The sequence below is a fragment of the Myotis daubentonii genome, chromosome 2 (genome assembly GCF_963259705.1).
Source record: "Myotis daubentonii chromosome 2, mMyoDau2.1, whole genome shotgun sequence".
Lineage (NCBI taxonomy): Eukaryota > Metazoa > Chordata > Mammalia > Chiroptera > Vespertilionidae > Myotis > Myotis daubentonii.
In genome coordinates this window covers 163,856,144-163,871,290 of record NC_081841.1, presented here as the reverse complement: position 1 = coordinate 163,871,290, position 15,147 = coordinate 163,856,144, and the positions used below count along the sequence as shown (strand labels likewise).

General features: G+C 43.2%; 1 protein-coding gene across 2 annotated transcripts in view; it reads right to left on the bottom strand.

The window, feature by feature from the left end:
- SLAIN1 (SLAIN motif family member 1) overlaps positions 1-14,456 on the bottom strand; it is a 57,792-nt gene extending 43,336 nt beyond the window's left edge. For both annotated transcript variants that reach the window (XM_059684914.1, XM_059684915.1), the window contains exon 1: positions 13,597-14,456. In XM_059684914.1, coding sequence (XP_059540897.1) covers positions 13,597-14,207 — 611 coding nt within the window. In that variant the 5' untranslated portion in view covers positions 14,208-14,456. The remainder of the gene's footprint in view (positions 1-13,596) is intronic.
- Between the last annotated feature and the right edge of the window lie 691 nt (positions 14,457-15,147).

The window sequence follows — 15,147 nt, the reverse complement described above, 5'->3', positions numbered from 1 at the left end:
AATGGACCAACTGCTATAAAAAAGAAGGAACTCTTACCCTTTAAGACAACCTGGGTGGACCTGGAGATTATTATGCTAAGCGAAATAAGCTAGCCAGAGAAAGACAAATACCATATGATCTCACTAATATATGGAATCTAACAAACAAAACAAACTGATGAAAAATATAGAATCAGAGGCATGGACACATGGAACAGACTGGCAAATGTCAGAGGGGAGGAAGGTGAAGGAGACTGGATCAAGAAAGGTGAAGGAATTAGCTGAAGAACACATATGCATAGCCCATGGACACAGACAACAGTGCGGTGAGGTTCAAAGGAGGGGAAGGGGGCAGAGGCTGGATAGAGGTGGGCAAAGGAGGGGAAGGGATGGGAGACATCTGCAATAGTGTCAACAATAAAAAATTTAAATAAAAAAAGGAATAAAGTGAGTTTCTTGTAAGCAGTATAAAAAAAATAATAATGTAAAAATTTAGCTGACCAGCCATATAAACCAGGCAGCAGGCCCAATGTACCAGTAGGATACAATCTAACTCCTATTGCAAATGAGGATCCTAAAATATCTGTTTGAATCGATTTAATAGTAATCCCAATATATCATCATTCCCTGAGAATGTGGACAATCCTGCCTTCATCAAGAGTATACTGATTAGTTAAAAAATTTATATTCCTGGGCCCCACCTCCATCTACTGGGACAAGATTATCACCTATCTACGTAAATCCATCCCATTCACCCTCCCCTGCTAAAGGACTTCTGAACTGTCCAGAACCGGGTAGCTCTCTAGACCCCCAGAAAAGGTTAGTCTAGGCCAGTTGTTCTCAATCTTTGGTGCATTGAAATCTGTAAGAGGGCTTGTTGGAACAAAACTTGCTAACACCTGATTACAGGCAAGTCTACCCGATTCAGTAGGTTTGGGGATGGGGTCTAAGAACTCGGAATGTCTAACCAGTTCCCAGGGGATACTGATACAGCTATCTGGAGACACACTGAGGATGGATGAACTGCGCTAAGCCAATCATAGTAATCCCATTGTTCCTGTTTACCCAGTGATTGGTTTAGGCACAAGCCCTGGACACAATCCTAACCTATAAAAACTAAGGGGAAATATTCTGATGGGTATGTGGACAATATTCTCCTCATTTTCAAAGGGGTCACAAACGACCCAATTACATGCTGCCTATAACATTTACACTTTATTTATTTATTTATTTATTTTATTAATTTTTTACAGAGAGGAAGGGAGAGGGATAGAGAATGAGAGAGAAACATCGATCAGCTGCCTCCTGCACACTCCCTACTGGGGATGTGCCCGCAACCAAGGTACATGCCCTTGACCGGAATTGAACCTGGGACCCTTGAGACCACAGGCTAACGCTTTATCCACTGAGCCAAACTGGATAGGGCAACATTTACGCTTTAAATATAAACACGCAGGCTAAAAGGATAGAAAACCTACCCACAAAACCTACCCACAAAAAAAGTCCAGACCCAGAAGTTTTCACCACTGAATTCTATCTAATACATAAAAAAGAATACCAATTCTTGACAAACGCGACAAAAAAAAAGAGAAACACATCCTAACACATCTTATGACATCAGTGTTACTGATACTGAAACCAGACTCAGACCTTATAATGAAGGAAATTAAAGATCACTATCCCTCATGAACATAGAAGCAAAAATTCTAAATAGTTTAGCAAATTGAGTTCAGCCATATATAAAAGGCATACTTCATCGTTACCAAGTAGGGTTTATCCCAGGAATGAAAGGTTGGCTTCCCAGTAAAACATAAATGTAACTTATCATATGCACTAAAATAGAAAAGCCATATAATAATCTCAAAGACTAAAGCATAATGCATCCATTCCTGACAAAAGCTCTCAGCTAGTTAGGAATAGAAGGAAACATCCTTGATCACAGTAAACACGTGTACAAAAACAGCATCTGTAATGGTGAAGCACCATGAATGCTTTTCCCCTAATATTAGAACAAGATGAGGGCTGGAGGTTCTAGCCCAGCCGTGGTCAAACTATGGCCCGCGGGCCGAATCCGGCCCGTTTGAAATGAATAAAACTAAAAAAAAAAAAAAGACCGTACCCTTTTATGTAATGATGTTTACTTTGAATTTATATTAGTTCACACAAACACTCCATCCATGCTTTTGTTCCGGCCCTCCGGTCCAGTTTAAGAACCCATTGTGGCCCTCGAGTCAAAAAGTTTGCCCACCCCTGTCAGTGCAATCAGACAATAAATAAAAACAGTTACACTGGAAAGAAAGAAGTAAAACTGTCTACTCACAGATGACATGATTATCTATATTTTAAAAATCTGAGGAATCTACACAAAAGGTACTAGAACTAATAAGGGAGTTTTCTAGCAAGACTGTAGGATACCACCAGATCAATGTATAAAAGTTAATTGTATTTCTATATAGTAGCAACAATCAGTATTTTTGAAATTTCACTTTCCACTACACTACCATAAAACACACACACACACACACACACACACACACACAATGCCTAAGGATAAATCTGACAAAGGATGCCAAGACCTATACACTGAAAGCTACAAAATACTCTGAGATAAATTAAAGATATAAATAAATGGATAGACAATAGTTATGGGTCAGGGCCTGGCCAGTGTGGCTCAGTTGGTTAGGCATCGGCCCATGCACCAAAAGGTTGCTGGTTCGATTCCCAGTCAGGACACATGCCTGAGTTTTGGGCTCAAACCCCAGTGGGGGTTGTACAAGAGGCAACCGATGAAGGTTTCACTTTCACATCTATTTCTCTCTGTCTCTCTGGCTCCCTCCCTCCCTCTCCCACTAAAAATCAATAAAATATTTATGGGTCAGAAGATTAAATATTAAGATGTCAATTATTCTTAAATTGAGCTATCTATTTAACACAAAATCCCAATCAAAATCTCAGAAGGCTTTTTGCACGAATGTCACAGCTGACTCTATAATTCACATGGAAATGCAAAGATCCCAGAATAGCTAAAATAACCTTTAGAAAATAACAAAGTTAGACAGCTAGTGCTGACTGAGCTCATTACAAAGCTATAGTAATGAAGACAGTTTCAATGTGGCATGAAGATAAATAGATCCATGGACAATAAGAGATGGTCCAGGAACAGAGCTACACATAGGTGGAATGATGACTCTTGGCAAATTACAAAGACAATTCCATGCAGAAAAGACCATCTTTTGAACAAATGCTGTGGAACAAATGGATATCCATATGCAAAAATAAACTTTGATTGATACTTCCCACAATATCCAAAGTTAACACAAAACAGATGACAGACAAAAATGTAAAACCCGAAAATACAAAATTTTTCGAAGAAAACAGAGGTGAAAGTCTTTGTATCCTTGGGTTGGCAAATATTTAATCTTAGATATAAATTCTTATACCGAAAGCATAATCCGTAAAAGAAAAAATTATCAATTAAACTTCAAAGTTAAAACTTTGCTCTTTGAAAAGACACTGTTAAAAGAACAAATGCTGAACCATAGAGTGGAAGAAAATATTTACAAATCATATATCTGATTAAAAAAACTTGTCTGTAGACTATATATAAGCAACCCAATTTTGAAAAATGGACAGAAGATTTGAGCAAACATTTCACCAAAGAAAATCTATGGATGGCAAACGGCAAATAGAAAATATGCTTGTCATTAGGGAAATGCAAACTAGAACAACAATGAGGTTGTTGCAAATGCAAACTAGAACTGCTATACATCCATCAGATGGCTAAAATGAATAAGACCAGTCACAGCAAATACTGATGATGTGGAGCAACTGAAACTGATACACCACTGGTAGAAATGTAAAATGGCACAACCACTTTGGAAAAGATTATGGCAGCTTCTTAAAAAGTTAACATACCCCTACCCTCCATTTCAGCCATTCAAACATCACTAAGTATTTAGCCTATAAAGACATGAATGCATGTGTCCATAACAAAGACTTGCTTGTAATAGTCAAAAACTGAAAACAAGCCAACTGTTCATTAATAGATGAACAGATGCCCTACCCAGTTTGGCTCAGTGGATAGAGAGTCGGCCTGGGTACTGAAGGGTCCCAGGTTCAATTCTGGTCAAGGGCACATGCCCAGGTTGTGGGCTCAACCCTCAGTAGGGCACGTGCAAGAGGCAGCCAATGAATGATTCTTTCATATCACTGATGTTTCTATTTCTCTCTCCCACTCCCTCTCTGAAATCAATACAATATATTTTAAAAAGAGATAACTAGATAAACCGTTGTTATGTCCATACAACTGAATAGCTCTCACGATGAAAAGGAATGAACTATATATTTTGATTCAAGGAACAACACAGATGAATTTAAAAATAATTATTTTGATTGTGAAAAGCCAAACGAACACAAATAAATGAAAAAGAGTACATACTATATGATTTCATGCCTCTAACAGTATAGGAAATGCAAACCAATCCAGACTGAAAGAAAACAGATCACTGGTTGCCTGGGTTGGAGAAGTGAGCAGGATCAGGAGAGAGGGAATACAAAAGGCCACAAAGAAACTTGGTGAGGGGCATTGCCACTTTGATTGTGGTGACAGTTTATGGGTGGACCACATATCGAAACCTATCAAATAGTGCATTTTAAGTATATGCAGTTTACATTTCCCCTTATTTAAGCTTTTAAAATAAAAGTCATGAGATAGGAACTGTCCCTCAATATTCTTGAGACTTGAGACTCAAGTAGCCATCTACCACACAGGTGAGTCAGAGAGGAGCAGGTGCCACAGCCCTGACATAAATGAGCCTTGACTAAATTAGTCAAGTGAGAAACTTCCTTATCTTTAGGTGGCTTTCAGTTAATAAAACATCCTCACTGCTTAATAAACCTACAAGTCATGTCACTGTCTGAATCTGTGCTTCTTCTCAAATCCTTCTCAGCTGCCATGTGAAGCTACTCTCGGAAGCACTTTCTGCCCATTACCTCTAGAATCACGAGGGGCAAAAGCTCATATCTTCTGCTACTAGGAAGCTTCCATCAACCAGCTTGCCTCAGAACTTCAGATACACCATTTTTTTTTTTTTTTGGTAGAGGTGTGTTTTTTTTGAGGGGGGGGGGCTCTTTTTGGTTTTTTCGTGTGTTTTTGGGTTTGTTTTGCTTGTAGGGGAACTCCATGGGAAGGTTTCCTTCATCTCTTAGAGCCTATGTAATATAGTTCTTTCGTTTCACCACACAGCCTCACAGCAAATTCAAAAGCAATGCTCACTTTCCACAGGCACATTTGACTACTATGTGACTCACACTGCCATATTTATTTATGGGAATTTCTGTCGTTCATACTCTATTTCCATCCATGCTATTTGTCTGACTCCCACCCTGAAGTTCATAGAACATAGATCATGTGACTGAGAGCAGGGAATTCAGTTGAAAGTCTGCATAAGGAACAACTGGAACCCAAGAGCCCCTACTCTACCCCACAACAGCCAGGCCCACCTCCGCCTTTCCATCACAACCTAAGACCAGAGGCTTACTATGTGGATAGACTGAGCCAGAGAAGCTCTGACGTCAGGCACATCAAATTTAGTTTAAGGAGGGATGCAGAACCTTCCTAAAGCGAAGTATCTAAATGAGAGTTAGAACCTTATACATCCCTAGACCTGGACTGCCTTACTTATAACTTCCAGGAGTATGGAAGGTTTGTCTCAAAAAACAGAAAAGCCCACGAGAAGACTCAAAGATACTGAAACTTGAACTGCTACCCACACCCAATCACTTAGTAAAGTATACCAGTCAAAAAGCTCCACCCCTGCAGAATTTTAGATCAATTTCAACACCTCCTTTGGGTATGAACAGAAAACCAATGAGCCTGGCTTCTGGCTGAGCAGCGCTACCCCTGTGGGAGTGCACTTACCACCAGGGGGAAGATCCTGCAATGAGCAGATCAGGCCAAAACAGGCTCTCTGACATCCCCTGAAGGGTTCCGGATTGTGAGAGGGTGCAGGCCAGGCCAAGGGACCCCACCGGTGCATGATCGAGGCTGGGGAGGGACCGAGGGAGGGTTTCAGGGCATATCCTGTCTGTCTCACTTAGTCCTGATTGGCCGGACCCCAGCAGCAAGCTAACCTACCGGTTGGAGGGTCTATCCCCTGGTGGTCAGTGCATGTCATAGTGACTGGTCAACCAGTCAACTGTCTGCCCCCTGGTGGTCAGTGCATTATTATGCTTTGATTGGTTGAATGGACGACCGGACATTTAGCCTATTAGGCTTTTATTATAAAGGATCATCTGAGAGAAAATGTTGCATTCATAAAACAAAAACAGGATATTAAAAAGAAATAGTTTCTTCATTCTTGGAAAATGAAACTATTATATTCAGTAAGTCAGTTTGGAAAGGCAAGTTGAAGAAGTCTCCCAGAAGCAAAACAAAGACGCAGATTTACAATGGAGATAAAATTAAATGGCTGCACCAGGTGGACCTAGACCTGATTACAAGTTCTAAAACACGTGCACACGCACACACACACACACAGAAGGTTATGGGGGGAAAGAAGCGAAAATTTCTGAGGGCTAAAGGTAGGCCATTGAGTTACAGTGAAAGTACCACAAATGTCCAGTACAATCAATGAGTAAAGAGGCCCATACCAAGGTACAATGTGATATTATAGAATGCTAGGGTTAAAGAAAGCTGGGGAAAAAAAGGTCAGGAAGGATTATATATCCAAACCACAGTGCACTTCAGTATCTAGAAAATAATAAAAATTAGAACAAAATGGAACAATGCCTTCACACATGAGGTGAAAACGATTGACTTTTAGTCTTTTATACGCAGCCCAATTATGAATCTTGTACTAGAAGAGAATAAAGACATTCTCAAATATGTAGGATTTCAAAGTGTACTTTTCATACATGTGCCCTTTCTCAGAAAGCTAATGGAGGCTGTGCCCCACCTGCAAGAATAAATGAAATAGGAAAATAATTTAATAGGAGATCCTATACAGGAATGAAACCTAAGGAATTCGCATGACAATAATAATGGGCACCCAGCCTAAGGAGCAAAGAGTAAAGACTGGAGCAATGGGCTTAAGAGTTCCAGAAGGACTGGCACTACAAAATACATTTTTTAAGATATATTTTTATTGATTTCAGAGAGGAAAGGAGAAGGAGAGATAGAAACATCAATGATGAGAGAATCATTGATCGGCTGCCTCCTGTACCCTCCTTACTGGAGATCGAGCCCACAACCTGGGCATGTGCTCTTGACTAGAATCGAACCTGGGACCTTTCACTCCACAGGCCAACATTCTATCCACTGAGCCAAACTGCCTACATTTTTAAAGACAGGTTTAAAAGATTATCATATGTGTTTGGGCTTACTGAGGAATTTAATGGCTCCAGTAGTATTTGGATAAATAATCATAATAGGTTAAAAAAAGTGAAGAGGAAAAAAGAGAGACCATTATTAACTCTTGGAGGAACAAAGGGATTAGAGACAATAAATGTAAGATACAATTAACAGGGTTCAGCTAATAACAGTTATAATCATAATACAGGCATTATAATGATGTAATACAAAAATAATAAAAAACATGAGAAGGGAAAGGAGATATGGTGGTTTGGGGGTGAGGGGAAGAGAGCTCCTTCCAAAACAAGTCTACAGATGTCTAAGTTCATATTGCATAAAGACTTGAGAAGTAAAGAACAAAAGAAACAGGTAGAAGAGTATAAAGTGATGCCTGTGTGAAGGACTCAAAGGCAGGAACGAGTAGAGGACTGCTGCTTTCAGTAATGAGCCTTGCTATAGGTGAGTTCTGAACTGCGTACATCCTATTTATTGTATTACTTTGATAAAAGTTTTGAAGTATTATGTAAATATATGGTATTAAGGCAAATGATTATTTTCAGAGTTAGTCTCCAAACAATGTAGCCCACACAGCCTCAAGCCTACTCTTTCTATAGCTAAGGACTACAGCTGAATTCAAATAAAGAAGAAAAAAGACAGAGAGATGCTGTAGCTACAAACTCCTTGAGTACAGTATCCTATATAATAAAAGGCTAATATGCAAATTGTCACCTTGGAGTTCCACTGGGAGACCAAGAGTTCGCTTGCTCACTATGACTTGTGCTGACCACCAGGGGGCAGCGCGGAACATGGCAGGTGACCAGTGGTGGTGGGGTGCTGAGGGAGTGAGGGAAGGAGATGGGGAGACGGGAAACCTGATTGGCCCTGATCGCCAGACAGGCCTAGGGACCCTACCTGTGCATGATTTTCATGCACCAGGCTTCTAGTCTACACTAATAAAAGAGAAAAATGGTAATTGGCGTACGACGATACCCTTTTCATTGGCTAATCAGGGCTATATGCAAATTAACTGCCAACTATGATTGGCAGTTAACTGCCAACTAAGATTGGCAGTAAACTGCCAACTAAGATTGGCAGTAAACTGCCAACAAGATGTGGTTAATTTGCATATGTAGGCACAATGCAGGGAGGCGAAAGGGAAAGCAGGAAGAAGCCCCTTGCCACTGACAGTGATCGGAAACCCAGGGGGGAGCTAAGAGCCGGGGGGCAGGGCAAAGGCGGCCCTGGGGCCGCCTTTGCCCTGCCCCCCAGCCATGATCGGAGAATCAGGTGCCTTTTCCGCCCTGGCCAGTGATAGCAGGAAGTAGGGGTGGAGCCAGTGATGGGAGCTGGGCACGGTCAAAGCTGGCAGTCCCAGGAGCTAGGGGCCCCTTGCCTGGGCCTAAAGAGGAGCCCACGATCTCTGGGCCGCTGCCGCTGCGGGTCCCCGCTGCCCGGGCCGGATGCCTAGGCCAGAGGCATCCTGCAGGGGCGGAGCCCGTGCAATCGCGGCGCCCCCCGCTGCCACTGCGGGTCCCCGCTGCCCGGGCCAGACACCTAGGCCAGAGGCGTCAGGCCTGGGCAAGGGGCCGATCCTGTGATTGGAGGGTGATGGGGGTCAACGCCTGAGGGCTCCCAGTATGTGAGAGGGGGCAGGCTGGGCTGAGGGACACTCCCCCCGGCCCCACACCCAGTGCACAAATTTCGTGCACCGGGCCCCTAGTGTCTCTATAATTGGATAAATAAAGAAAAACCTGAATTTCTCCTAACTGGTCTAATCTTCTAAAAAGTCATTTTAAAAATTGCCTTATTCATTATCATTACAATTCCAGCAACATTTTCAATATCCTATTTTGCCATCATTAATACAACATACCTCCTAGTTAAAACTACTCTTTCAACTTCTATTGTTTAATTGATGGTATAATTGAGTCTGGCAAGAATATTTGAAATGTCCCACTCTGGTTTTCTCTAACTTTACTTCAATAACTTCCAAAAGCACATGACTAGAAATTGATCCTTCTCATAAACTATCTTCTTTTCCATATATGACCCTAGACTTAATTCATGTGCTAACGCTGGGAGATCAGAAGTAACACAAAGCCCACCATAATGCTTCAAATAAAATACTACTACTGCCCAGAAAAAAGTCTTTATTATTCTGAAGTAAATGTTTTGGTTCTAAAGTCATCCTTCTCCAGATAATACAAAAGCAATATCTATTTAACTATCTACCTATATCTATATCAATCTGTAGATTGATATAGATATAGATATCCCTATATCTATATTATATCACATACACACACACACACACACACACACACACACACACACCTGTCTCTAAAAAGTAATATGTAACGATTTTCAAAGTAATTTTAAGAGACTTCAATCACAAGTTTTAAGAAAAGCTAAAACATCAGCACTAATAAGCAAAATCAATCAATCCCTAGTCAAATTAAACAGTGTTCAATTAACAAGCACCTGGCTAGGGTCAAACTGATCAGCCATTGAAAAAGAAAGGTACTACCACACTAAGCTATAAAAGGATATATGACATCTAAATTTTAGTTACTGAACTGTCCTATAGCAGACTCTCTCCTCTCCATCCACAGTTAAGTCTAAACTTCTATTTCAGTGTCTCCCTGAAGTATTTCGAAGTTACTCATTTCAAAGACACATCAGCACATATTTCAGTCAACTCCTTTTGGCTCCTAGAAAACACTGCTGTTTTTCAATTAGCATTGTCAGAAAGTGAAGCACCCTCTGGTCTTTTCACTGAAAATCAATTATGGGAAAAAGACAAAAAACAGTTTAGGTGGTCTAATTTAGCCGTGCCATATGTATAGTGCAAGGTGTTCAACAGCTTTGATGAAAAATTGGCAAGGATTTTAGCCAGCTGTCTGAGGTCTTGGTGTTACACATGGAAGATGAATATTCATTCATTAAATTTTCTTCACTTTATATACATAACATTTTTTCCTTCTAGAATTATGAACTTTCCTCCTGTCCTTTCCAGTTGGACAAGGTTAAAATCCCTTCACACAAGTCTCAATATTCTGCTGATTACCACTCCACTAAAATAACGGCCCCGTTTTATGACTACATAGCATGTATTAGCTTGCATGTTTTTATTTTGGCATTTTCTGAATATAGACTTACCTTTCTGGTTGAGGTGTGCAAAAACTGACTTTCCCCAGTGCTACACTATCTTGAGAGAGCTCTGCTTTCCCACCTGTTTTCTCCAAGTTCATTTTGCTTTCAAACAGTAGAAATGGGGAGTTTTTCTAACTCTGACCATAATGCACAAATACATTTACTATTTCAACCCAGGTCGCACACATGTAAAACTAAAATAAGTTTACCCAAGACAAGTTTGTATTGTAAGATATAATGCACTCTAATTTTATATTCTACTGCACTTCATTTTAAAAAAAATGCTGACAATCCACTAAACTGACTTTATAGCCCACTAATGGGTCACATCAAAGCTGAGGGAAATTCTCAATGGTTTAAACACTTTTGAATTTGTGAAAACAATCTGGATTGTGGTCTTAATTCTTTCAGTACATAACTGGAGGAGCTTACATAAGCCATTTCATTTAAGAACTTCAGTTCCTTAACAGTGAAATAAGGGAGCTGACACTATGGTATGGGACTATAATAACTGGACTTAAGAATTAAGGTTCTGGAACTACAGTCAACTTTAATTTTCTGAGATATTTCATTCTAGCAGCACTGTGCTAAGATAACTAAGGGATATTATGGCAAAATTAAATATTTAAATTCAACTGAGATAAATATTTGAAGACAACTGTTTTGTTTCAAATATTTTCATCAAAATGAAAAGCAAAACACATCATTCTTCTTACATTAAAATTTTGTGTTGTTTTGTTATTGATAGAAAATACATATAGGTTAAATAATAGTTTGGAAAAAAAACCCAAGTCGAGACCACAAAACAGGGACATACAGTTTGCAGTGATGACAGAACTTTAGAAAGCTTTTGCAAGCATTAACAAATGAGTTAAAGCCTGGCGATTATTTATTCATCAAAAAGCCCAAATATTGCAGTACAAAAATATCTCAATGCATAAATGCTATGATAGAAAGTTTCCTGTAAATCAGGTGACCTTAAAAAATGTTTACATCCATCCCACTAAGATTAATGATCCCTCCCTGTTTTTCCACCTGGGATTCTATTCCTAGGTTTGTTTTGAAGAAGATAGAGTACTCTATAAATACTATGCCATTTGTCTATAAAAACATTTGTAGTGCCAAGGCAAGATTTACCTATTCACCTATATACTTGAGGAGTAAATTAGTAGAACCTGCTACAATTTAAATTTGCTTCAAACCATCTAAAGTGCTGCTAAGCTAATCCACTAAGTAGGTGATTTTTTAAAAAGTTATTTCAATGCTATTTTGATTAAAAATAAACTACAAAAGGAAAGTCTAGCTATCAAGTACTAGCAATAGTTGGATGATAACTAATTATGGTAGAAATCCATTCAAAAGAGAAAATATTAAAAGCGTATTAGTTATGTACATACTATCACCAATCTAATATACTTATAAAATAGTAATAGCATAATAAGTTTTAAATGCTAATATTTTAAGGCACATAATTAATCCCCATCAAAAAATACAAAGAAGTTCCCTTCCATGACTTAGGTACATATCTTCAGAAAATGTCAAATGGGGACTAAATCAACCCAAAATAATATGAGAGTGGCATAAGGTCTTATAGTTAGTGATAACCTAAGAACCACCAACAGAGCATTTTCCAGTACCATATTCAGGCTGAAACTGAGCTTACAATACACTTGGGTTCCACAAAAATAAAGGTGCAGCTTCTAAAAAGAATGGCTTAAAGTTCCAGAAAGTAGCAAGTTGTCTTGATTTTACAGCTTGGAGCTACCACCAAAGAGTAAAGCACTGACAAGGAGGATGAATGCCTTACATATGAATATGCTCCATGCATTTTGGTTCTCGGAGGCAAACCAATTAGTGAGCGCACTTTACAGAGCTCTCACGTCAGAGTAAGGGAAAAGGAACAGCAGGGTCCCCAAAAGGAAACCAGTAAGGTTCTCCATTTCCAAGTGCCTCCTGCGCAATCATGCAATAGGAAAACAAAGAAAGCCAGGAAAGCCCGGCTTGCAAAAGTGGGAAGGGCCTTCGATTTAAAAAAAACAAGATAAAAGAGGGATTGCAGCTCTTCTTCAGGCCACTGCTGTGTGGAGGAGAGCGCTGTTCATGTTCCCTGGCATGAACCTAAGGCCCACCCCCTATCGTAAACTTCTACTCACCTGACCGTACCCCACCACCTCTAGTGACTGAAGAAAGCATGTTAGTATTACTCCGTGAGCAAGTAGCATGAAAAATAAACAATAAAAGAATTAGAACCCCTCCGAAGTGGCTCACTGATGGAAAGCAGAAAGAGCTAACCAGATTTCAACTGAAAAATAAATTCTGCCAGCCTCACATTTTTTGGTAACTTAAAAGTTTCTGAAAAATAAAAAATAAGTTCCTCTAATCTCACTTTTCTTCAATCAACAGTTTAATTTTAAAAATTAAAGAAAGTCCCTTGGTTGCTAAGCAATAAAGTGTCTTCAAACTGCCCACTCCATTCCCTAAAAAGCCCCCATTTTTTACAACATGATTGATAGGATAGGAAAGCCACCTTTTAAAAAAACAAAGTCAGTCTCTGAAATGAGGAGCTACCAAAGAAAACGCAGGGAATGGACGTAGGGCTGCACAACTGAGTGCAGGAGCGCTCGGTGAGGAGAGCTCCATCGCTAAGCAGCCTGGTACACCACGGGAGGAGGGACCACACGCGAGCCCCATCCAGCCTTCATGCGGGAAGAACAGAAACAGACACAGGCTGAGGCCAACCCCTCCCCATCCCCCGTCACTACCGAAAAAAGACTGGGAAAGGGAGCAAGCCCGAGTAACAAAAGGACAAAATAGCATGGGTTTTTCAATGAATGCGAACGAGGAGCTTGGGATCCAAAAATCAGCAGAGACCAGAATGCAAGGAGATGGAGGGACCAGTTCATCCCCTTCTGCATGGCGGGAGCTCGTGGAAGGAAGCAGGTTTCCGCCCTCAAGTTAAGCCTCCTTTCAGCGCCCAACTTGGCACCTGCCAGGCCACCACGTCCGGGGGCCCTGGCGAGCCCGCCCGCCCCCCTCTTGCAGCCCACGCCCTCCCCGCCTTCCGGGGCCTCGGAGGCCAGGGTCCTGGGGCAGGGAGCGGAGCTCGGCAATACCAGGTGTAGTCGTCCTCGGTCCGCCAGGCTGCCAGGCTCTCCAGGTCCAGCGGCTCCACCTCGTCCAGCAGCGTGGGGGGCGGTGAGGGCGGCGCAGGGGGTACCCCGGGAGGCGTCCCCGCGCCCCCCGGCTCCGGCCCGCTGCCGCCCGCGCCGAAGAAGCCCGCGGCCGGCTTGAAGTAGACGAAGGACGCCTCGGGGGGCTGCGCCAGGCTGCAGAGCAGGGAGGGCGCGGGGCTGGGCAGACAGTAGGTCCCCGGGAAAGCGGGGCTGGTGCCGCCGCTCCCACTGCCGCCGCCACCGGCGCCCAGCGCCAGCCCGAGCCCCAGGCCCCCCGAGGCGGCGGCGGTGGTGGCCGGGGGGCTCCGGGGACCCAACGGGCTGCAGGCCCCGGCGGGAGGCGGCGCGGCGGGCTGCGGCGGCGGCAGCAGCAGCAGGTGCGGGGCGGCGGCCGCGCTGGCCGCGCGGCTCCGCAGCTGCTCGTTCTGCTTCTCCAGCTTGCGCACCAGCTCCTGCAGCTTCTTCACCTCCAGCTCCGCGTTCACCACCGGCCCGGAGCCCGCTCCGGAGCCGCCGCCCGCCGAGGCGCATTTCACCTGCTCCGCCATCATCCTGGGCCCCGTGGGCGCCGCGGCTGCCGGCGGTTGCGCACCGTCGTGCCGGCTCCTCCGGCCGCGGGGAGGCTACGGCTCCTTCCCTGCTTCCCCGGCCGGGAGGGCCGACCGCGCTGGGGCTGAGCTTGCGGCTGAGTCGGATGCTCGCATCAGCACCGGGCCCCAGCCCCCGGCCGAGGCAGCCTCCGCCGAGCTGCTCTGCACATGCTCAGAGCGTCTCTCCGGTCCCCTGGGCGCCCGCGCGGCTCCGGGTTTTAGTCGCGGCCCCAGGGTGGGGTGGGGCGCGGGCACCGGTGGGCGGGGCCTGGGTGGAGGACCGGCCTGGGGTGCGAGGCCTCAAAGGGGCGGGGCCTCCGCTCCGCCCAGGCTACCTAATCCCAGGTGCCTGATTGGACCTTGACGGAACTTTCCCGCCAGAGGCACGTCCTCCGCCCCTGGGAGGAGGGCTCAGTACGAGCCTCCCCGAGCCGGGGGCGGGGTCCCAAAGAATCCGCTGCTGCAGGTGCGAGCCCTTAGAGGCGTGCACCTTGCGCCCTCTGGTTTGCTACCTTGCAAAAACACTGTTAGGCTTAGCGACATGATCTGCGAGCCACTAGCTAATGAAACCCGTAGAAAATCAAAAGGCAAGGGAATGTTACCCTAAGAACCGAAAAGTAAATACAGGGAACAGAAAGGCTTTGAAACGATGCTGTCAATCCACTCACGGGTGGATACAGAAGCAAAATGGTGGGAGAGGGGCGTCCGAGGAGAGAGATCCCCCTCACTAGGAGAGGGAGAGTGGCCAACTGCTAAAGAGACAAATGTCCACTTCGGTTTATTCAAAAATAGTCTAATTTGAACTATACTATTACCACCAAAGTTTGCCCCGATAAAACGATCGTTTTTCCATATCATATATATTCATACATTCATTAAACAAAAAACAGCACCCACTCTG